This window comes from Aquarana catesbeiana, linkage group LG07 (assembly GCF_042186555.1).
Source record: "Aquarana catesbeiana isolate 2022-GZ linkage group LG07, ASM4218655v1, whole genome shotgun sequence".
Taxonomy (NCBI): domain Eukaryota; kingdom Metazoa; phylum Chordata; class Amphibia; order Anura; family Ranidae; genus Aquarana; species Aquarana catesbeiana.
In genome coordinates, this window is record NC_133330.1 from 40,020,318 (window position 1) to 40,044,898 (window position 24,581).

Genomic DNA, 24,581 nt, shown 5'->3' on the forward strand with positions numbered 1-24,581 from the left:
AAGCTGCAAGGTAAATACTAATTCACATAAACGAGCTCATCCAATATTTATACCCCTCTGAAACAGGAATTTAATTAAGACCTAAGCTCTTCTCTACACGTATTGATACTTGGCGTTGCGTGCTAATTGGGAAACCGTCAGAAGGTAATTCTACATAACACAGAGTATTAAACGTATATCATGGAGCCAGTGACTGCCACTTGAATTCATTCTCTAAATGATCCCTTCTATCCAAAAGGGACTGATACTCTAAACCAGGCTTTCAAAACTTTGTACTGGAGCCTCACCAAGGCTAGGTTCAGACCTTTGCGTGTCAGGAACGTGCCCAAACTCTGCGTTCTCCTGACATGCTGCACTTTAGCAGATGCCCAGTAGTATCATTCATTTTTAATGGCACCCCCACGCATCTGCAAAACGCGTGCGCCAAACCACATGGTGCCATTTTCAGATAAGAGTCAGGGACGACTTTTCTAAATTTCTCGCAGGTAGGGCAGCCCATTGACATAAATGGGCTGACCTACACGTGATGCTCAGGAATTCATGAAAAATGGGCCCATGGTGGCACCTGTATGGGTGTGAGCCAAGCCCAAGGGCCCATTCACACCATTTGCTGTGCCAACACAAGGTCAAGGCAATTTGTCTTGTTTTCTATGGTGTTAGTTTACACCAGTGGTCTCCAAACTGCAGGCCAAATGTGGCCCATTGCTTGCCTCTATCTGGCCCATGGGGCACTGTTTCTGCCGCTGATACAAGGCACCCTTTCTGCCGCTGATACAAGGTACTGTTTTTTCCACTGATGCAAGGCACCGTTCCTCCCGCTGATACAAGACACATTTTTTTCCACTGATGCAATTGATTTGGCACCAATCCTTCCACTGACCCCAACAGAGGGGAACCATTCTTCCCACTGATATTATTATATTAAATTAGTGATGCACTGAAATTTTAGCCACCAAAAATTATCGACCGAAAATAGGGTTATCAGCGTTATGCCGATAGAAAAAAAAGTGCCAATAATGGCGCCCAAAACACACCATTTTGGAATATACGCATAATAGGTCACGTGACTCAAAAACTGCATCAAGAATGCAACACGGGTGCGTTTTTGATGTGTTCTTGCGGTTTCAATGGGGAGGTGCGTTCTTCGTGAGTTTTCTTTTTAACCTACCAAAAATGCAGCAAGCAGGATTTTTAACACGGCAACGGAAGCTCAACGAATCAGTGTGAAGACATACCTAGAATTTAAAGGAATGCATTTTTCTTGAGTTTTTCTTGTGCTAAAGCTGCCGATAATGGCTGACAATAAATTCATATTCATTTAAATGAATCATATTAATTAAAAAGTTGAATACAATACAATTATGTATACAAATATATAAAACAAAAACTTCGGTTTCGGCCAAGTGCATCCTGAAGTTTCGGTTTTGGCACCCGAGTTTTCATTTCGGTGCACCACTAATATAAATAATAGGGCACTAATTTCAATGATGGGGCACTATTCCTTCCATTGACACCAATGATGGGGCAGTATTCCTCCCGCTGATACAAATGATGGGGCACTATTCATTCCATCCACTGATATAAATGATGGGGCACTATTGTTTCCACCACTCACACCAATGATGGAGCACTAATCCGAGCCCCCCTCCCTCCATTAGAACGGAGCTCTGTCTTGGTTACATAGGCAGAGCTCCATTCTGTGTCTCTGCCTGACGATCGCCGTGTGTCGACGGACATCCATTGCAGACATTGATTGGATTCTGCTGAGTAATCACAGCAGAAGCGACACGTCCTTAACCTCCCTGGCGGTATGATTATTTCGGATTTTAGGTGCTGAAAGCGGTACCATTATTTTGCATGGAAATTTGGCGTTTTATATTGTAGGTCTGTAAATCTTAACAATAACACACTTAAATCTGTCCAAACCAGAGTCTAGTAGATATCCCGGGTATGATAAAGTTTGAAACACAAAAACATAAATTATAATATAATAAATAAAAATAAATAATTAAAAAAAATTTAAAAAAATAGTAATAAAATAAATTTCCCCACAATTCACTATCGCTCAATTCTGCAAGTGTTCTAATTTACTATCGCTGTTTTCTAGCTGGTCTAAAGCCACTTTTGACGTAAAGGGACACTTTTTGGTTGCTATGGACAATCTCCAGTTTCCAGGCAGAAAGAACAGTATATATCATGTAAAACTGCATGCAGGGCATGGGCCAGAGCACTGGGGACAAAAGGGATGTGAAATCATTTCATACAGTACTGTAATATTACAGTACTGTATGTGTTATGATTTTGACAGTTTTTTTAATTTGCCGCCAGGCTCCGCCCCCGTGCGTCGCGCCGCTCGCAGGGAACGGAGCCTGGCACGGAGAGGCTTCGGAGGAGGACGGAGCCCTCGGACACAGCGGGGGACATCGCAGGATCCCGGGGACAAGGTAAGTAAAGCCGCCCCAGGATCCTGCAATGCGATCCCGAGTGTGGCTCGGGGTTACCGCTAATGGTACTGAATTTTAACCCCGAGCCACACTCGGGAAAACCGCCAGGGAGGCTACGTAGATGTGTGTTAATATATGTGTGTGTGTGTATGTGTGTATATATATATATATATATATATATATATATATATATATGTGATTCTACACAAGAGGGCCGCCCTGTAGCAGTATATCTGTTATAGGGTGGTCCTTAAAGCGGAGTTCCACCCATTTAAAAGTCAGCAGCTACAAAAAGTGTAGCTGCTCCCTTTTAATAATCAGACACTCACCTGTTCCACGGTCCAGCAATGCGGTCGCCCGAAGCCTCACTCCTCTCCACGGCAACTTGCGTTCGACTCGAAGCTCATCCCTACTGGTTATTGACAAGTGTGCCAGGCCTTTGAGACAATCTTCTCCGGCTCATCCCATGACAGTATATGAGATTTTTTTTTTTTTTTTTGAAAGCCCATGGCGTGTGAAACACACTCAAAAACTTCACCTGGTGCCACACATAGAGAGTGAAACACAAAAAAGTGCAACAGGTACACAAGCCCTCTAAAATCAGAGGGCCTTGCCCTGAATCCCCAGGCCGTTAGGCTCCTGATGGGGACAAGGGTACTTACACTTGGTCCATCTGGCCGAAACCAGACGGACCCCTTTCTGTGGAGGGCCTGCCGAAACAGACCCATCCAAGTACTCGGTGGGGCTCCCCCGAAAGGAGACCCTATGAGATAGGGCGAACTAAGCCAAAAGGCCATGTCCACCTCCTCCCAAGACTTTCAGGGCAGGCCCGAGGACCTGCAACCCTACAAATCACACAGTACAACAAACCGTGTACAACACAAAGATACAAAAAGTGACACACAAAGGAAATAAATAAAAAGAAAGTGCGGGAGAAGGAAGTAGAGGAGAGTGAAAATGTGGCCATTGTGCAATACAATGGCCAGGCCCTCCGGCCAGGAATAAAAAATTCCTCCGGTCCCAGCCAAAAAGCCTGGCCCAGGAGGCAGGCGCAAAAAAAGCGTGTAATGGTTTAGTGACCGTGGTGCCACAAATCAAAGTGACCCTCACTCACAGTGATTTTATGGCACCCCTGGACTGCCACTCCAGGGGCACATACACCACAGGCTTTCGGTACAAGCCCTGACCAACAACCCAGACCACAGCAGCCCCCACCCCAGCCAGGAAGGCCTGAAGTTCTGGAAGCTTGGTGAGAGCCCTTTGCCATCAGGCCCCACCGTCGCTCCCATCACTCCTACCTAATTACATTTGGGGAATACTAACCGCTCCTCCCCCTCCAGCTAGAGAGGAGCCATTGTTCTCTCCCGAAAAATTGACCGAAGCTAGAGCTACCCCAATCTAGGTCAGAAGACCAGGGACCCGACCCTCTGGGTCAGACCCAATGCAACACCCATCCTCACCAGGAGCACCCTTTCGCACGGCACGGACTCGGCCCTGCTGACGCCAGCAAAGGACGTCCAAACCCCGGCACTGCCGAACCGCCCTTCCAGGTCCAATGACACCATTGGATTTGCATGTGCCCTCCCCACACTCGGGAGTTGCACAGCGCCTCCTCTGGAAACTGATAAGAACAGATACTACACTTGATCTTAGCCAAAAGGACGGAGAAGCAATAATCACACCTCAGGTGAACCTCATTGGCTATGATACTGCCACTGCGCAATGACAGTATATGAGATGTTAGTGATTAGGTGTATGTAGAATTTAACAATCATTTAGATGCTTATGACAATTTTGTATGTTTTGTGTACTCGGTATTTGCCCCACTTACGTGTAGCTTTTGTTGGTCAGAAATTGCTGATCAGTGTTTCACTTTGAAGATGAAGGGTTGCTTTGTGTCCTGTTTGATGCAACGTTGTTTTTCAGGCTCCTTCCTGTTTGTAACGTAATTCCTCAGTCAACTGATAATACAATACAGAGGGGAAAAAAGTGACTTTTTGCCAACTTGGAGAGGAAGTTACGTGTCTATTGTTGTCTTTGGATGAAAACAATGAGATGAATTGTGGTGTAGGAGGAAGAGTAGCTGCACCTTTTATAAAGTTAGGCTGTAGAGTAGTTGAAGGCTAAAACAAAAAAACACATTGGGTATATTTGATCCACGCAAGTGCAGGCTGGTTGTATCGATCTACTGATCGACTTCAGTACAACCAGCCTGAATGGTTCTTTTCATATGATTATCACCAAAACCTATAACCAGCATTAGCTGGGAAACCTCCCACTGTCAGAATACAATAGTGCAGCAGGAGGGATTCCCCCATCAACAATGTGTTGATGGAGGAATCGAACAATTTTTTTTTTTTTCCTTCAACCCCGAAAAAGAAAAAAGCTTAAAGCGGTGTTCCGCCTGGGGAAAAAATAGAAATAACAGTCAGCAGCTACAAATACTGCAGCTGCTGACTTTTAATATATGGACACTTACCTGTCCAGTGAGCCCGCGATGTCTGCACCCCAGCCGATTTTTGGATCAGCTCTTGGGTGCTGCCGCCGCCATTTGTCTTAAGGGTTCCCTACTGCGTTTGCGTGAAGCGCGCTGCTCTAACTGGCCCAGCAGGGGAGGAAGGAGGAGGGGGGCCGAATTTCCAAAGGGACAGCGCCGCGCCACTGGCTCCCGGAAGTAGGGATGGGTACCTGTCAAAACAGGTACCCCTTTCCCCCCCTGAAAGGTGCCAAATGTGGCACCGGAGGGGGGGAGGAAACAGGTAAGTGGAGGTTCCACTTTTGGGTGGAACTCTGCTTTAAAGTGGTCCCTAAAGCAGGGGTCTCAAACTGGCGGCCCTCCAGAAACAACAAGTCCCATGAGGCATTGCAAGGCTGACAGTTACAAGTATGACTCCCACAGGCAGAGGCATGATGGGACTTGTAGTTTCACAACAGCTGGAGGGCTGCCAGTTTGAGACCCCTGTCCTAAAGCCTCAAGGTTTTTATCTTTAAAGTGTTTGTAAAGGATCTTTTTTTTTTTTTTTTTAGAACAAACATATCATACTTACCTCCACTGTGCAGCTCATTTTGCACAGAGTGGCCCTGAACCTCATCCTCTTCTGGGGTCCCCCGGCGGTTCCTCCCCAAATCAGATAACCCCCTAGGAGAAGCACTCTCCCGGGGGGGGGGGGGGGGTTGCCTTGCAGGCACGCTCCTGAGTCCAGCATTTGCGTTCACAGACACGAATGCTGAACTCGGCCCCCGGCGCCCTTGTCATTGGATTTGATTGACAGCAGCGGGAGCCAATGGCTGTGCCGGGAACCCGTGGAGAGAGGGACAGCGTGTCCCCGCCGAAGAGATGAAGGGGCTCAGTTAAGTAAAACGGGGGGGGGGGGGTGACTGCCAGGTGTTTTTTCACCTTAATGCATATGATGCATTAAGGTGAAAAAACACAAGAGTTTACAACCCCTTTAATGCATTCTATGCATTAAAGTAGGACGATGGGCAAAACTTTTTTTTTTTTTTCATTTTGGATAGAGCAAGGGAGGGTTATAACACCCGTCAGATTTTTCTTTGCCATCTGTGGCCCATTGGGAAGATTTATCTTCACTTCCTGTCCCATAGCCAAACAGGAAGTGAGAGGAAATCTTTGCGATTTACAGGAATTTCTTGGGGACCCCAGGTCACCAGAACTAGTGCCCCCATTGGAAGATTTCCCCCTTTTGGGACAACCCAAAATTTGAGATTTTCTTTACTTTCACTTTCAATTATAATGGTAAACAAAAAAATAGAGAGGATGAATCTCCCTACAGGCGGCACAGGCAGCAATAAAAACTGACAGGTGTTCTAAGCCCTCTCCACTCTATCCAAAACGAAAAAAAAAGTTTGCCTTTAATTATACTGTATGTTAAAAAACCCTATGTACTGCAGGAACCTCCCCTTATCCCTACCTAAGCCCGATCCAATGATGTGCACGAGAGCTGTCTCTCTCCTTATTGGGTAGATGAGGAGTGATTGTAGCAGCAGCCATTGGCTCCCGCCGCTGTCAATGAAATGCCATGACGAGGGAGCGAGGCAGAGTCGCCCGGGCTGTGTCAATAGACGCAGACTGGGCGGCTTGGGAGCAAGCACGCATGGGTGCCCCCAGGGAAAGTGGCTTTCCCTGGGGGCACTCGCTGAAGAGGAGGGGCCTGGAGCACCAGCATGGGGATCCCAGAAGAGGAGGATCGGGGCTGCTCTGTGCAAAACGATTGCACAGAGCAGGTAAGTATAACATGTTTGTTATTTTGGTTTTAAAATAACCAAAGGTTTATAATCGCTTTAATGTATGGCCAGACTAAAGCCCAGTACACACTATTATTTTTTTGTTCAATCAGCAGGCTGAGCAAAAAAAAAACTGAGAGCTTGGGAAGAGCCGATGTACTAACTATGCAATGTTAGTACAGCGATCTCCCCCACTGAGCTATTGTATTCTGACAGGAGGGATGGCCAGAACAACCCCAGTCAGCACTCTCTGCCATTGACTGATGAGGGCGCAGATCAGATGCTGATCGGCAGACCTTTTTGTTAGTCATGCCCCTTTGATAGAAGCCAGCCCAGCTGCTGTGTACCCGGGCCAAATGTCGGACGGTGTCTTTTGAACCGGCGATGCCACCCAATATTCGGCCTGTGTGTACTGGGTTTTAGGCTGAGTTGACATTAACCCATGCTAGTCTGCAGTGGATCACTTTTCAGAGCGTGGCAAAGCACGCTTTTCTTTTCGTCGTTGTTAAAGAAGAATTCCAGGCATGGTATAGTTTTACAGCTTGGACCAATGTAACTGTATATACCATAACTGGCTAATGCCCGGGAAGCTGAAATCTCCAAAATAGACACCACTATTTCAGTGATCTCCACTTGCTTCTGTGTCCTGTCCTGTGCCAAGCGACCGACCTGATACATTGTGAACACAGGAGGTGGGCCGCTCAGCAGGGGCGCCATTCACAGAATGCTTTGTATTCTCTGAATTAAAGTGGTTGTAAAGGCACAAGTTTTTTTACCTTCATGCATTCTATGTAGGGTTGTCCCGATACCACATTTTTAGGACCAAGTACAAGCACCGATACTTTTTTTCAAGTACTCGCCGATACCGATTACCGATACTTTTTTTTTTAATGTCACGTGACAATGTTTTTTTTTTTTGTTTGTTTTTTTTTTTTAACAGTGCTTTTTTCTTGTGGTGGTGGTGGTGGGGGGGGTGAACGGTGTATGTGTGTGTGTTTTTTTTTTTTTTTTTCATTTACAATTTTTATTTTTTACAATAATTTTTTTTTATTCTTTATTGCAATATGTGTTTTTTTTATTTTTTAATCAGCCCTGTTGGGGGGCTTTGGTGAGATATCAGGGGTCTTAACAGACCTCTGATATCTCCCCCTTGAGACAGAGAAAGAGACCGAGGATAGAGATTCCCCAGTCCCTTTCTCTGCAGCCTCAGCTGCACTGAGAATGAATGGAGAGAAGACAGCGGCTCCTCTCCATTCATAAACTGACACATCGTAATCACAGGAGATTACAATGTTTCAGTTATATGAATGGACAGAGTCAGCTGACTCTGTCCATTCACAAAGGAAGGAGGAGGAGGACGGCGGAACGGAGGGGGAGATTGGAGGGGGACAGAGAAGGAGAGGGGAACGGAGGGGGACAGCGGAGAGGCACAGAGAAGGAGAGAGGAACGGAGGGGACAGCGGAGGGGGACAGAGAAGGAGAGAGGAACGGAGGGGACAGCGGAGGGGGACAGAGAAGGAGAGAGGAACGGAGGGGGACAGCGGAGAGGCAAAGAGAAGGAGAGAGGAACGAAGGGGGACAGCGGAGGGGGACAGAGAAGGAAAGAGGAACGGAGGGGGACAGCGGGGAGGCACAGAGAAGGAAAGAGGAACGGAGGGGACAGCGGAGGGGGACAGAGAAGGAGAGAGGAACGGAGGGGACAGCAGAGAGACACAGAGAAGGAAAGAGGAACGGAGGGGACAGCGGAGGGGGACAGAGAAGGAGAGAGGAACGGAGGGGGACAGCGGAGAGGCAAAGAGAAGGAGAGAGGAACGGAGGGGGACAGCGGAGGGGGACAGAGGAACGGAGGGGGCATGGAGGAGGATGCAGTGACAGTCAGCGGTGAGCGATCACCGCTGTATGTCACTAAGCCGCTGAAAGCCGATGGGGGAGAATCTTGTAACTCCCCCACACGCCGATCACAGCTGTCCTCTAGGTATCGGGGGAAGCATCGGGAGCATTTGCCCGAGTACAAATACCTGGGCAAATGCTCGGTATCGGTTCCGATACCGATACTAGTATCGGTATCGGGACATCCCTAATTCTATGCATGAAGGTAAAAAACCTTCTGTGGGCAGCAGCCCCCCAGCACCCCCTAATACTTACCTGAGCCCCATCTCGATCCAGCGATGTCGGATCCTTGCCTCTCCGGGACTCGCACTCTTGATTGGCTTTTGGCGCTGTCAATCGCAGCCAGTGAGCCAATCAGGAGACAGAGGGGGCAGGGCGGAGCCGCAGCTCAGTGTGTGAATGGACACTCCGAGTACACAGCGGACATTTTCCAACGGAGTTACTTCCGGGTTCGTGCCTCCGGCGCTGTAATTGGCTGGTGCAGCGATGACATCACTCCCGCGCATATGCGCGAGAGCCAACGGTCACAGCACGAGTCCCGAAGAAACAGCACCAGCAGCGCATATACTGAATATCTCCTAAATTGTGCAAGTTTAGGAGATATTCAAGGTACCTATAGGTAAGCCTTGTTATAGGCTTACCTGTAGGTAAAAGTGGTGTAACAGGGTTTACAACCACTTAAAAGCAAATTGTTCTCTGAATGAACAAGGTGGAGAACATGACGTCACAGAGAGATGAGCTCATCACTGTGCTGCTTCTTATTTCACTGTTCAGTCACAGGCTGGGGCGGGTCTTGGACAGTTTGGGTTTCGAAGAAGGTTGAATGATGCTGGTTATTAGACTGAGAACATCTTATGGAAGAAAATCGGTACTGCTGTGGAAAGCTCCAGATTGAAAGTGAATAGTGCCACAAAAGCTGTTTTTTTTATTGGCTATTATTGAGCTATTAATTTTCATCTTGGTATATTTGCTGGAGTTTTGCATTAAGATTAAATTATATATGCAGCCAAAACATTTTTAGTTAGTGATAGTTTTTAGTTGCTCCCTATTAGAACATTTCCTCTCACCTGCTTCCCCCTTTTGAATATTTTACCATTTTCTGTCTCAATAACGGTGGTCACCAGAACAAACAGAGAATAATTCTCTCCAGTAAGAACCTGACAAGGGTTCTAACTCTTCCTTACTGTTTCCAAAATAAAAAAACATGGGCTTGACTAAAGATACGCAGTAAGGTAAGCTTGAAGTTTCACTAGTGTACCGAATTTTGTGGTTTTAGCCCATGGCAAGCACCTTCAGGTGCCAACATGTTGAATTCCTTTTGCATTTTAGCTCCTCGGGGGCTTGAAATCCAGTGCTTCTCTGGTATGCATAGCTCCCTGGGTCAACAGCTTCAAAGCCTGGCAAAGTTGACAAGATTTAAAGGTGGGAGGAACAGGGTAAGGCTTTTTAACCCATGAAACCTGTAAGCTGTGCAGATCATTTCTGGTTAGTAGTATGTTGGGTTCTCTAGGAATAGGAATATACTTCAGAGCAGCCTTTCTCAATCTTTTTACCCCCAAAGAAATCCTTGAAATAATTCTCAGGTCTCAGGGAACTCCTAAAATGTATTTTTCAGGGGTCAGTGGAAGGAATGCCCCTTACATTGGTAGCTGGTGGAAAAAATCTCTCCCCTTACAGTGGTGGTTGGAATGCCACCCTTACAGATGGATAAAAATTGTGTCATGCCACTGGCTTTGCCAAGTGGCATTGGCCCCAGAACTATACAGGCCTCATCAGATGGAAGGTCAATCAGCCACAGCTCAAGGAACCCCCTAGCAACCTCTGGAGCTGGTTGTCGACAAGCCATCAATCACAATCGATCAGTCGACTGCGGGGAGCCGACAGGTGGATTGTGACCACGGCTCTGCCTCCCCCCAGCCTCTGCCGCTCTCAAGTTCTCTGCAGAACGGAGAGGCATTATTGTAATGGATGGAGGGCGGGAGTTGCCTCAGTGAATGGTTACTAGGCGGTCCTAGCAACCAATCACCAGCTTGTTATTATGAAATGTTGACTCTGGCAGCTCCCGTGTCTGCCTTCCACCCAGCACTATGCCGTCTTCTGATCTCCGCTCTGCGGTACACACGCTGGCGGGTAGGAAGTGCTACCTAAACAGCGCTGTGTGTAAGGAGACACCATTGGAGGGGGGACAGAGAACAATACAGTGTGTCTGGGGGGGTGATTGTGATGAGAAATGGACAGAGGACACTGCTTTGGAGGGTACAGGACACTACTGTGGGGGGAGGGGACAGAGGACACTACAGTGGGGGGGGGGGGTGATGTGAAGGGGGGTACAGAACTCTACTGTGGGGGAGGGGGACAGAGACACTGCTATGGGGGGGCATAGGACACTACTGTGGGAGGTGATATGAAGGGGGGCAGGGACACTACTGTGGGAGGTGATATATAGAGGGGCAGAGGACACTACTGTGGGAGGTGATATATAGGGGGGCAGAGGACACTACTGTGGGAGGTGATATGAAGGGGGGCAGGGACACTACTGTGGGAGGTGATATATAGGGGGCAGAGGACACTACTGTGGGAGGTGATATATAGGGGGACAGAGGACACTACTGTGGGAGGTGATATGAAGGGTGGCAGAGGACACTACTGTGGGAGGTGATATGAAGGGTGGCAGAGGATACTATTGTGGGAGGTGATAAGAAGGGGGCAGAGGATACTACTGTGGGAGGTGATAAGTAGGGTGGCAGAGGACACTACTGTGGGAGGTGATATGAAAGGGGGGGGGGGCCAGAGGACACTACTGTGGGAGGTGATATGAAGAGGGGCAGAGGACACTACTGTGGGAGGTAATATGAAGGGTGGCAGAGGATACTACTGTGGGAGGTGATAAGAAGGGGGCAGAGGATACTACTGTGGGAGGTGATAAGAAGGGGGGGGGGGCAGAGGACACTACTGTGGGTGGTGATATGAAGGGGGGCGGAGGACGCTACTGTGGGAGGTGATATGAAGGGGGGGGGGGGGCAGAGGACACTACTGTGGGAGGTGATGTGAAGGGGGGCAGAGGACACTACTGTGGGAGGTGATATGAAGGGGGGCGGAGGACGCTACTGTGGGAGGTGATATGAAGGGGGGGCAGAGGACACTACTGTGGAAGGTGATGTGAAGGGGGCAGAGAACACTACTGTGGGAGGTGATATGAAAGGGGTAAAGGACACTACTGTGGGGGAAGGGGGGCAGAAGACACTACGGTGGGGGGGTGGTGATGTGAAGGTGGGAGAGGACACTGTCGGGAGGTACAGAACACTACTGTGGGGGGAGGGGGACAGAGGACACTGCTATGGGGGGAGCATAGGACACTACTGTGGGAGGTGATCTGAAGGGGGCCAGAGGACACTACTATGGGGGGTAGATGTGAAGGGGGACAAGAGGACACTACTGTTTATCCTTGCTTTCCTTTATGTTGTTCAGGTAGATCTCAACCTCTGAAAGGTTGCCTACCCCCGCATGGCTGCTTTTTGGGGATTCGTATAAGAGTTCTATCTTCAACTGGGGTCTTCAAGATGAAGAGGGATGTGTATAGTGGAATTAAATAGAACTTCTATTAATTGGTAGATTTTCTTTCTTTCTGCAGAGTTCCCGAGCAAAAACAGAAAGTTTCTGTCCCCGTGGAATGGATGCATCTTGCTGTGGTGGCATGTGGGGATCGTGTAGAGGAGACGGTGACCATGCTAAAATCTGCTGTGCTCTTCAGTGTGAAGAAGCTTCGATTTCACATCTTTGCAGAAGACGAATTAAAACCAGAGTTTGAACGGAAGGTTGGTGAAAAAGAAGCTTATCTGGGTTGTTTGGTACATAGTTAACCAATTTTCAGCCTTTCTAGACGGTGATTTGAAGAGCCTCTGTTCTTGCAGTCCGTGTTGTGGAATATTCCAATTTTGTGGAATTGTTGTCTGCTTTCAAGAAAAATTAGAAAATTTGAAATGCAGGATGGGTTTATAATTTGCATCATGGTGCCTGCTATCTTCATGTGCCACCTACAGATTTCCAATCAGTGCAGTGGTGCTCCTTCTTCTTTGGCTGCCAGTGCAACATTGTTGGTGTTGGGCTTACAGGGAACAGCGATGTCAGTCTTTCCTTCATGTGATTGGCCGTTGAGCCTGAGCACCACATCACAGGGGAAGGTCTCATGCTATTGTCTTTCCGAGTGTTTTGATCCAGCAGCCATGTGAAAAGGATCAGCAGGGGAGCTCTGTAAAAGCGAGACTTTATAGCTGAACTCCAGGCTGGAATACAAAAATACCCTTACATTTGGATCCCCCTGCACTGCAAGGGTAAACGCTCATTATTTCTAAAGGAGTGACGAAGAGACTTTGTCACTTGCCCTAATCCCTGTTCCAGCACTGTACTCTTTTTCCCAAAAGCTCCAGCCTGTGGGTGGTTCCGGTCCATTTCTCTCTGAAGCAGCGGCCTGTGGGTGGTTCCGGTCCACTTCTCCCTGAAGCAGCGGCCTGTGGGTGGTTCCAGTCCACTTCTCTCTAAAGCAGCAGCCTGTGGGTGGTTCGGGTCCACTTCTCTCTGAAGCAGTGGCCTGTGGGTGGTTCGGGTCCACTTCTCTCTGAAGCAGTGGCCTGTGGGTGGTTCCGGTCCACTTCTCTCTGAAGCAGCGGCCTGTGGGTGGTTCCGGTCCTCTTCTCTCTGAAGCAGCGGCCAGTGGGTGGTTCCAGTCCACTTCTCTCTGAAGTAGTGGCCTGTGGGTGGTTCTGGTCCTCTTCTCTCTGAAGCAGCGGCCTGTGGGTGGTTCTGGTCCTCTTCTCTCTGAAGCAGCAGCCTGTGGGTGGTTCCGGTCCTATTCTCTCTGAAGCAGCGGCCTGTGGGTGGTTCTGGTCCTCTTCTCTCTGAAGCAGCGGCCTGTGGGTGGTTCTGGTCCTCTTCTCTCTGAAGCAGCAGCCTGTGGGTGGTTCCGGTCCTCTTCTCTCTGAAGCAGCGGCCTGTGGGTGGTTCCATTACTCTTCTCTCTGAAGCAGCAGCCTGTGGGTGGTTCCAGTCCACTTCTCTCTGAAGCAGAGGCCTGTGGGTGGTTCCAGTCCACTTCTCTCTGAAGCAGAGGCCTGTGGGTGGTTCCGGTCCACTTCTCTCTGAAGTAGTGGCCTGTGGGTGGTTCCGGTCCTCTTCTCTCTGAAGCAGCGGCCTGTGGGTGGTTCTGGTCCTCTTCTGTCTGAAGCAGCGGCCTGTGGGTGGTTCCAGTCCTCTTCTCTCTAAAGCAGTGAACTGTGGGTGGTTCCGGTCCTCTTCTCTCTGAAGCAGCGGCCTGTGGGTGGTTCCGGTCCTCTTCTCTCTGAAGCAGCGGCCTGTGGGTGGTTCCAGTCCACTTCTCTCTGAAGCAGCGGCCTGTGGGTGGTTCCGGTCCACTTCTCTCTGAAGTAGTGGCCTGTGGGTGGTTCCGGTCCACTTCTCTCTGAAGTAGTGGCCTGTGGGTGGTTCCAGTCCACTTCTCTCTGAAGCAGCGGCCTGTGGGTGGTTCCGGTCCTCTTCTCTCTGAAGCAGCGGCCTGTGGGTGGTTCCAGTCCTCTTCTCTCTAAAGCAGTGAACTGTGGGTGGTTCCGGTCCTCTTCTCTCTGAAGCAGCGGCCTGTGGGTGGTTCCGGTCCTCTTCTCTCTGAAATGGTGGTATGCTTGCGATTGGTCCAATGCTACCCCCTCTCTAAGGTTCTCCCAGCCACGATTGAATGCTTGCCCCTCTACTTACAATGCAGGGTTAATAACTATGCATTTTATGTAATGACGCTGAGAAACCACCCACAGGCTGGAGCTTCAGATGGATAGAGGGAGTCTGCTAGAGCACGTAATAAGGTAAGCATTTCTTATATATATTATATTTCTTCTTATTCCAGCACCCCTAGACATTTTAAAGAGGAACCAAACTTTCTCAATTAGCATTATTTTTAACCCTTATGCTGCCAGACTTAGTAAATAGATAGGAAGGTATATAATATTTACTAGTTTTTAAGAATTTTTTTTTTTTTTTTTACATCAGTGGCTACCTGGTTTCTGGCCTAGGCCAAAACGATCTCATACATCCCAGGAGTCTTCATGGGCATTTTATTTTCTGGAAGAAGGGCTTTCTCAGCTAAGCACATCCTCCTGCCTGTATGCCTGAGCAAAGGGCAGGTGGATTCCAGGAAGCAAATGGTACATGAATCATCTGCCCTTACTCAAGATGGCCATGGCTAGAAATGCAAGGGAGTGTTTTTCAAAGTGATTTTTCAACAAAATAAAGCATGGAGACATGGATGGATGGGGGAGTTTATTTTTATTAATAAAAACGGAGTTAAGTAAGTCGCATTCTCAGTTTGTGGTGCTCAGATACGGTGTAGTTTTTGCTTTAAGCATTTAACCCTTGCAGTGCAGGGGGGCTCCACAGCAACGGTACTTTCTGTTCAACTTGGAGTTCAGCTTTAACCACTTGCCTACTGGGCACTTTTACCCCCTTCCTGCCCAGGCCAACTTTCAGCGCTGTCACACTTTGAATGACAAATGCGCGGTCATGCTACACTGTACCTATATGAAATTTTTATCATTTTTTTTTTTCACACAAATGGAGCTTTCTTTTGGTGGTATTTAATCACCACTGGGTTTTTATTTTTTGCGAAATAAATGAAAAAAGACCAAATTTAAAAAAAAAAACAAAAAAACTGTTTCATATTTTTTAATAAAATTTTTCAAACCGGTAATTTTTCTCCTTCACTGATATGCGCAGATGAGGCGGCACTGATGGGCACTGATGAGGAGGCAATGATGAGGCTGCACTGGTAGGCAGCACTGATAGGTGACACTGATCAGGACACACTGGTGGGCACCGATTGGCAGCACTGATGGGCACTGATGAGGAGGCAATGATGAAGCAGCACTGATTGGCAGCACTGGTGGGCACTGATTGGCAGCACTGGTGGGCACTGATGAGGAGGCAATGATGAAGCAGCACTGATGAGGAGGCACTGGTGGGCACTGATTGGCAGCACTGGTGGGCACTGATGAGGAGGCAATGATGAAGCAGCACTGGTGAGGAGGCACTGGTGGGCACTGATTGGCAGCACTGGTGGGCACTGATGAAGAGGCAATTATGAAGCAGCACTGATGAGGAGGCACTGGTGGGCACTGATTGGCAGCACTGGTGGGCACTGATTGGCAGCACTGGTGGGCACTGTTGGGACTGCACTGATAATTGCGACACTGATCATCAGTGCCCTGATGATCAGTGTGGATGTCCCCTTCACACAAGCTGGTTATTGGCTCTCCTCTCTTCGCGCTGTCAGCATGAGAAAAGAAAAACCAATAACCGTGTGTTAAACACAATAACTTGTGTTTACATCGTGATCAGCTGTGATTGGACACAGCTGATCTCATGGTAAAGGGCCGCTGTGATTGACCCTTTACCCTGATCTGTGATCAGCTGGGTCCCGCACGCCACAGTAGGCGCAATTACGATAGGACGTCATATAACGCCCTCCCAGAACTGGCCAGTCGCGCTGTAGCCGTCATTCGGCTATAGCGTGGTGGGCAAGTGGTTGAATAACCCCTGTCCTTTTCCCCCGAATAGTCAAGGTGACAGGGTCTCTTTAAGGATAACCTGGTAAGCATGTGAAAAGGAGCCAAGAGCTACACCAGCTGTGTAGAAATAGTAATCATAAAATAATTCTGTGTAATATTTCATACTTGCCTAAAAAATAAAAAAAAAATCATCTTCTTAGTCCTGAAAATCTAAATAAAAAAAAAACGCCATGCATTTCCTAACTTGACTTGCTGCAGTTTTGTGTCAATCTTTTTTCCTCTCTTTCATGTTTTTTCTCCTGCAGCTCAGGGAATGGCCCCGTCAGTTATCCAGGAAGTTTGAATACAAGATCTATCCAATCACGTTTTCGGTTGGAAACGCTCAGGAATGGAAGAAATTATTCAAGCCCTGCGCAGCTCAGAGACTTTTTCTTCCGGTAAGAATCATTATATTGCATTCAGACGTTAATATCCTTTCCGCATCTGGCCAGCTTGTCTTTGCTTCTTATGCATTTTTCAGCCTCCTTCCAGCCAGGAATTCATTTTATGTGTTATTCAAGCTCCCCTGGCTGGCTGGCATATGTTTTTCTGTTTAAAATTGTATTTTGCCTTGCTACGTGCGTGGCTTGCAGACCTGCCTTAACGTTTCTGATAAACTTCTGAAAGTCCTGAGAAGGACATACACAGTAATGTAGGTTATAACTTACCATCTGCTGTAAGTTTTAGGGATATTAGTAATGATTTTGAATGAACGTGCAAAGAGGTAAAGTGCATTTAGTATATAGTATATTTAACCACTTAAGCCCCGGACCATTTGGCTGGCCAAAGACCAGAGCACTTTTTGCGATTCGGCACTGCGTCGCTTTAACTGACAATTGCGCGGTCGTGCGACGTGGCTCCCAAACAGAATCAACGTCCTTCTTTCCCCCACAAATTTCCCCCACAAATAGAGCTTCCTTTTGGTGGTATTTGATCGCCTCTGCGGTTTTTATTTTTTGCGCTATAAACAAAAAAAGAGCGACACTTTTGAAAAAAACGCATTATTTTTTACTTTTTGCTATAATAAATATCCCCAAAAAATATTATTATTAATAATAAAATTAAATTAATATAATTAATATTAACATTTTTTTTCCTCAGTTTAGGTCGATACGTATTCTTCTACATATTTTTGGTAAAAAAAAATCACAATAAGCGTATATTGATTGGTTTGCGCAAAAGTTATAGCGTCTACAAAATAGGGGACAGTTTTATGGCATTTTTATTAATATTTTTTTTTTTTTACTAGTAATGGCGGCGATCAGCGATTTTAATTGTGACTGCGACATTATGTCGGACAATTTTGTCACATTTTTGGGACCGTTGGCATTAATACAGCGGTCAGTGCGATTAAAACTGCATTGATTACTGTAAAAATGTCACTGGCAGTGAAGGGGTTAATACTAGGGGGCAGTGAAGGGGTTAATGTGTGTCCTAGTTTGTGTTCTAACTGAAGGGGGATGGGGACTGTGCAGGGAAGAAAACAGATCGTCTGTTCATACTCTGTATGAACAGACGATCTGTCAGTTCTCCCCTCAGAGAACCGGAAACTGTGTGTTTACACACACAGTTCCGGGTTCTCCGTGTGCCCCAAGCGATCACGGGAGCCCGGCGGTGATCAAGACTGCCAGGCACTCGCATCGGCTCGGGGGGCGAGTGGGGGGCACGCCCCCTAGTGGCCACAGGGCGAAGTGACGTTGCATAACGTAGTTTCGCCCAGCCGTGCCATTCTGCTGCAGTGCAACTGCGGCAGCTGGTCGGCATGTGGTTAAAGTGGTTGTAAAGACTGAAAGTTTACCTTCTCTGCCTTGGGGTAAAACTTATCTGTGCAGCCACCCCACCCAGCCCCCCTTATACTTACCTGAGCCCTGTCTTGATCCAGTGATGTGCATGAGAGCAGCTGGTCCCCAGCTCTTTACCTCCTCACTGGCTCAGAGACAGCCGTGGGAGCCATTGGCTCCCACTGCTGTCAATCATGGCCAATGAGGAGGAAGCCGGGGGCAGGGCCAAGTCACACACAGAGCCAGCCTGGGAGCGAGCACGTATGAGTGCCCCCAATGCAAGCAAATTGCTATGGTGGGCACTATGCGGGGGAAAGGAGCCTAGAGTATCAGTTGGGGAAGGTTGGGGTTGCTCTGTGCCATTGCATAGAGTAGGTAAGTATAACATGTTTGTTATTTTAATAAAAAATGCATTACTTTCAGTGCCACCTTAGCAGTGCAACCTATCAATACCCATCAGTGAAGGAGCAAAATTACCTGTTTGCAAAATTTTACACTTTTTTTTTTTTTATTTTTATTTTTGTTGATCCTCCAGCCTTTAAAAAAATAGCTATTATAAAAGTTGCTGCGATACTCACCTCCTCTACGGGGCTGTCCCTGTGCTAAGCACTTAGCTACTTCCACTTAGCAGTGGGATCGACGGCTTGAAGCCCAACCATGGCACTACCTGCCTGGAGTTTAAATGTTTCCCTTGCGCCTGCGTGGGTTTCCTCCCACACTATTTTATATATACCGTGATTCTGTACTTGCCAAATATGCTGCAGAAATCTCCCTTCACTGAGTCTGGCTGCAATCCTTTTAACTGTGGGCAGCTGGAGCTTCTGCCTGTTCACTTCTTGGATTTACACAGACACACAGAGGCACACCCCCAGCTCTGCAGCTCTCATTGGACCTCTTATGACTCACCCCCCCACCCCCCACCCCTCGTAAACTCGCATAAGAGTGAGAGAGAGAGCGGTGTATGATGTCACAAGCCTAGGCTAATGACAAGACAAGAAACTGGAAGTGGGCTGTATAAGGTATTTACTGGCAGAAAAAAAATGTTTTACTATCCAAAGTTAAAGCAACAAGGGCAGAAAATTTAATAAATGGAAAGATGAAAAAACGACTGAAGGTCCGCTATAAAGTCCAGAATTTACACAGCTTTTCTGAGCTCCTTAAGGTAAGGGGAGTGGATCTGATGTCACAGACTACACAGCTCAGAGAGGAGAGCTGAGTGTAACCTGGGACTAGGGCTGGGGAAAAAAATCGATTTAAATCATGAATCGAGTTGAGAGGTCAAATCGATTCAAAATTTAAGCAAATCGATTTTTTTTTTATTTTTCACCGCGCCGATCCTAAGGAGCTGCGGGCAGGAGTTTTTAGGCGAGTCCGTGGCTTCGGCCTAGTCCGCGGCTTCGGCCTAGTCCATGAGGCTGGATGCCACGGAGTAGGCCGAAGCCGCGGCCTCGCCTAAAAACTCCTGCCTGCAGCTCCTCAGTGCCGGTCCTGAGGAGCTGTGGGCAGAAGTTTTTAGGTGAGGCTGTGGCTTCGGCCTAGTCTACGAGGCCGGACCCTGCGGACTAGGCCGAAGCTGCGGCCTCGCCTAAAAACTCCTGCCCGCAGCTCCTTGCGGTGTCCAAAAAAAATAAACTCGGTTTGAATCGTAAGTTTTTTTTAAGAAAATCGCAGATTTTTTTTTTTTTTAGAAAATCACCCAGCCCTATCTGGGACCTGAGTCTATAAACCAGGGGTCCGCTTTAAGCCCTCTTGTTAATGTATTGTGCCAAATTCATGAAGCATTTGCAAGACGTTTTGGTTCTGACAGCGACTCGTGCACCAAATTCAGGTAGTTCTACAATGCACCACTTTTACATTGTACCTCAAGGAATGCGGCAAATCCAAGATAAATTATTGACAGATCGTATCTTCCGAAAGTAGAGCCAATTAAAACCAGCTCTCTTTTGGCGTACGGAGAGAAACTAGCGGAGACAGATTTTCCCAAAAGTGTCCTGCGTGCTTTCTTAAAGTGACAGAGCATGTGCCAAATCCAAGTACACGTTCTAGACGGATACATGAATTTGGCGCATGCTGCATTGCTTTTAGAATGCAGGAAAAATGCTTTTGCCAAATCTGTCTGAGCCAATCTTTATGAATTTCAGGGAACGTGTCCTTGCGTTAAGCGATGCAGATCAGCGCAGGTCATCGGACAAGGTGTGAAGGAGCCCTTATGCTATATTTGATTTTTTTTTACACTTGTCCACATAAAGCCGTGGCAGGAAGAGAAGTAACCCTGAACCGTGTGAAATTCCGCAGAGTGACTGTTATGTGTTGTGTGTATTAATCTGCTTAGTAATTCCCAGGCGGAGGGGAGCAGTGCCCCCCCCAAACACCGGAGGCCAGCATGGAGGGTAGAGAGTTGTCACACCTGTTCTCTTACAGCGGCCCAGGATTACAAATCCTACCGGCCTCACATAACTTTCCACCACATTAGACTCCACTGTAGGATAAAGAGTCGGTCTAGCCAAAAGCGATATTCCGGTAACAGGTGGCCACTGGCTGATTCTATTTCTTGGGGACCTCAGTGGGGGGATCATTCTGCTGTAATTCTTTCGTTTAGGCTGCATTCACGCCTGCACATTTCCTAAACGTGCAACAAAACACACCAAAAATGTGCGCGTTGCCATGCATTTTGGAAACGGACTGTACTCGCAGGTCGCGCTTGTGGTGCCATTGATTGGTAATGACACCCCAAGCACGGGTAGCAGACGCGCAACTAAACACGCTACAATCACGCCAAAATGTGCACTGGGAAACCCTAAAAAAAAAAATGAAAAGGTTCTGGAGCTAGTTAGCGGCATTACAGTGATCCCTGAGAACTGGAGCAGCACTTCTCAGCCTTTTTTTCAGTTGCGGCACCTTTTTAAAGTGGTTGTAAACCCTTACAACACTTTTTGCTACAGGTAAGCCTATAATAAGGCTTACCTGTAGCTACCCCGGATATCTCCTAAACCTGAACGGTTTAGGTGATATCCCCTGTATTTGCATGTATGTGCCATCGGCACTGAAGCAAACTGAAGCAATGGCACATAGGTGCCGTTGCTTCAGTTAGACTATGCCGTTACTGGTGGCTCCCGCGTGCTTGCGCGGGAGTGATGCCATCATGGCTCCGACCAATCACAGCGCCGGAGCCCGCGATACCCAGAAATAACCCCGGGAGCGATGTCGCCGGCCGGAGCGGTGTATGGGGACCGCTGCTAGGGCTTCAATCTCAGGTAAGTAATTCATAATTATGCCTTTGTCTCGCAGGTTTTTTTTTTTTTTTTTTTTTTTGGGGGGGTGTACAACCACTTTAAGGCTGCATTTAAAGTCGTGTGTTTTTACCGCAATTTTGCCACAATTTTGTTCAGGTCACCAATGTAAAATGCAGAAAAACGCCTGTAATCTGCCCCAGAGAAGCTCATGTTCCTTTTTGAGCTTAGGGTGTTTTTCAGGTGTTTTGCTTCAGGTGACAAAACGCTCAGATGTAAACAGGTGCCATTGAATGGGATTTTGCTTGTTGGGCGTTTTTTCAGGTGTTATTTTCGGGCGTTTTAAGAGAGTTTTATTAGCTGAAAATGTAAATGCAGGCTAAAATTATGGAAAATCCTGAGGTACCCCAGTATAAAATGTAAAAAAATGTAAATGTTATGTATCAATGGGGAACCTGAGCCTGGGGCAATACATGCAACCACCTTGATGAAATTAACTTAAAGTGGACCTTCAGTAATTTTTCCAACTTTCCATTTATTAAATACTCTGCCCTTGTTGTTGTTTTAACTTAGGCTAGTAAAACATTTATTTTCTGCCAGTAAATACCTTCTACAGCCCACTTCTTGTTTCTTGTCTGGTCATTAGCCTAGGCTTATGACCTCATGCACAGCTCTCTCTCTCTCACTCTCTTGAGAGTTTGCCAAGAAGGGAGGGGGGATGAGTCATAAGAGGGCCAATGAAAGCTGCAGGGCTGAAGGTGTGCCTCTGTGTGTCTGTGTAAATCCAGGACGTGAACAGGCAGCAGCTTCAGCTGCCCACAGTAAAAATGAATGCAGCCAGAGCAGACTGCAGTTCCTCTTTAACACTAAGGATGCACCGATACTTTTTTTATCGGCGAGTATGAGTAAAGCTACTGTCGGTCAAGTACTCACCAATACCGAGTACCGATACTTTGTAGTGCGATTTGCGTCCATACAAAATGAATGGACACAAATCGTGCTGCAAAGAATCGCATGCATTTCCCCCCACCGATCCTGTGTGTGTGAACCCAGTAAAGAAAGTAAAGTGCCATGTAGTGCAGCAATAAGCAGTTTATCAAAATGTTATAACAATTTACAAAGGAAAAATCTAACAAATCCATATCTGCAGTGTTCCCGTCCTGCCGATGATAGCAAATCACAGGGCTGGAGGAGAAATTCCGGGACTCCTGTGGGTATAAGGCAAAAGGGATGTCAGCTTGGGGGTGGACCGCCGGACATCTCCTTCAGATTTGACTACATATTTACTTTGTGAGTTGTTATAACATTTTAATAAACTGCCTATTGCTGCACTACATGGCGCTTCGCTTTCTTTACTGGGTTCACACACACAGGAGCGGTGGGGGAAATCACATGTGATTTGGATAGGAATCACACTACATTCATGTTCAAATCACATGCGATTCCTTGCAGTGCGATTTGCTCCCATTCATTTTGCATGGATGCGAATCGCACTGCAAAGTATGGGTTTTAGTATTGGGAGCATATATACGAGTACTCGTGAAAATGCTCGGTATCGGCAGCGGTGCATTCCTACTTAACACCCTGATCACATCAGCACCCTCCTTTACATTGGAGTCCTTCCTTCAAATCAGTCACTCCATCATATCAGAGCCCCCCCCCCCATAACATCAGAGGCCCCCTATACATGAGTCCCCCCATCACATTAGGGTCTCCCCCTATCACATCAGTACCCCTTTAAGTCAAAGGACTCCCTTCACATCATAGTCACCCCTTCATGCCAGAGGCCCCCATCAAATCAGAGCTACCCCCGATACATGAGAGCCCCCATCAAATCAGAGCCACCCCCAATTCATGAGAGCCCCCATCACATCAGAGTTCCCCATTTACAGCAGAGCATCCCCATTACATCAGAGTCCCCTTATAGCAAAGCCCTCACAATCGCATAGCCTTCCCAATACAGAGCATCCCATTCACACAGGATCCCCCCATTACAGAGTCACCCAATCTTGCAGCCCCATCACTGAGCCCCCTATTCACATCAGAACCCTAACTTTTGGTTTCAGCAGAGGGTAGGGGTTGGAGGAGGTATGGAAGAGGCAGACGTCTGTCTTCCCATGAATGCTGGGGGGAGCCCTGCATACCACCTACCCTGAATCCTAGTCATGTGTTTTCATGGTGTGGGCCATCTGGCTGCCATCCTGGTTCTAGAGCATCCTTGGTGCTAGCAGGTGGTCTGCCCGAATCATGGAAACTCATGGAGTTGATCCAAGGAACATCTGGGTCCTGTGCTTGTGGCACCCTGCGGGGAACCCAAGTGGCCTGGTTGAGAAACACTGAACTAGAGAACCCACTTCCCTCTATGATATAGGGAAGAGAAGAAAGGGGATTTTCTGTAGCCCAGACCTGTTTTTATTGTCTTTATACAGGGCAGTGATTGAGGGTAGTCACACTAGGACAGGAAGTGTGGTACTGGTAGGATCAAAAAAGAAAAATAATGCAGCCACCAAATCTAAGAACTGCTGAGCTGTAATATATTACACTTTTTTTTTTTTTTTTTTTTTTTTTTTTTGGGGGGGGGGGGGGGGTTTAAATATACTTTAAGCCAGGGGTCCCCAACACCTGCGCCACAGACCAGTACCAGTCTGTGGCCTGTTAGTAGCTTGGCTGCACAGCAGAAGGTGAGCAGCAACCGCGGTCCATGACATTTCTGTCTGGTCCGCGGACATGCCATTTCGCAGCCTGTGTGTCTGTCCCGGGTCTCCCGCCCTGCCAACAATGTCATCCTATCAGCAGAGCAGGGGGGGGGGGGGGAGCTGGGGATCTGGACAGATCGGGAGGCGGGTAATCACCCTCTTGGTAAATTAGTTGGGCAGCTCCAGCCCTCCATCCAGATCTGCCGCTCCTCCCACCCCCTGCCCTGCTGAAAGGATGACATTGTCGGCGGGAGACAGCGCAGTTGGGAGGAGACTGCTCCTAAGAGCTTGCAATCTAAATGCTGATAATTTATTTTACATTCTGCTCTGTGCATCCTGTGTATAAGTAATGATTGCTGAGAATGGACTTCATAAATCCACTTTCATGTCATTCTAGAACTGTAGGTCAGATGACACGCTTTGCTTCCCATTAACCATTTGTACTCACTATGTAGCACTATCCCCTAAGGAGCTGCTGAGTTTTTGGGTCCCATTATATTCTGCACAGCCAGGCAATATGCATTTTCCAACTTGCATCCAAAGTCTGTAACCAGTACAATGGGCTTGTTTTTGTTGTTTTATTTAGAGTAAACATCTAGGATAGGGTCTAGGGGTATATGGCATGCCCAACTTGACTTGAACCAAAACTTTGAGGACAAAACTTTCTATTTCTGTTCAAAAAGGATAGATCCTGGACTTTCTACTCCCTCTG

At 47.5% G+C, this 24,581-nt stretch overlaps 1 protein-coding gene and 1 pseudogene across 1 annotated transcript in view; one reads left to right on the forward strand and one right to left on the reverse strand.

Annotated features, from left to right (window-relative positions):
• GXYLT2 (glucoside xylosyltransferase 2) overlaps window positions 1-24,581 on the forward strand; it is a gene marked incomplete in the record, with an annotated part of 80,332 nt that overhangs the window by 25,399 nt on the left and 30,352 nt on the right. The window contains 2 exon segments of the mRNA XM_073592029.1: window positions 12,208-12,391; window positions 16,429-16,560. Of these exon segments, the coding sequence (XP_073448130.1) occupies window positions 12,208-12,391; window positions 16,429-16,560 (316 nt within the window).
• Window positions 4,110-4,171, reverse strand: LOC141104016 (U4 spliceosomal RNA; annotated as a pseudogene).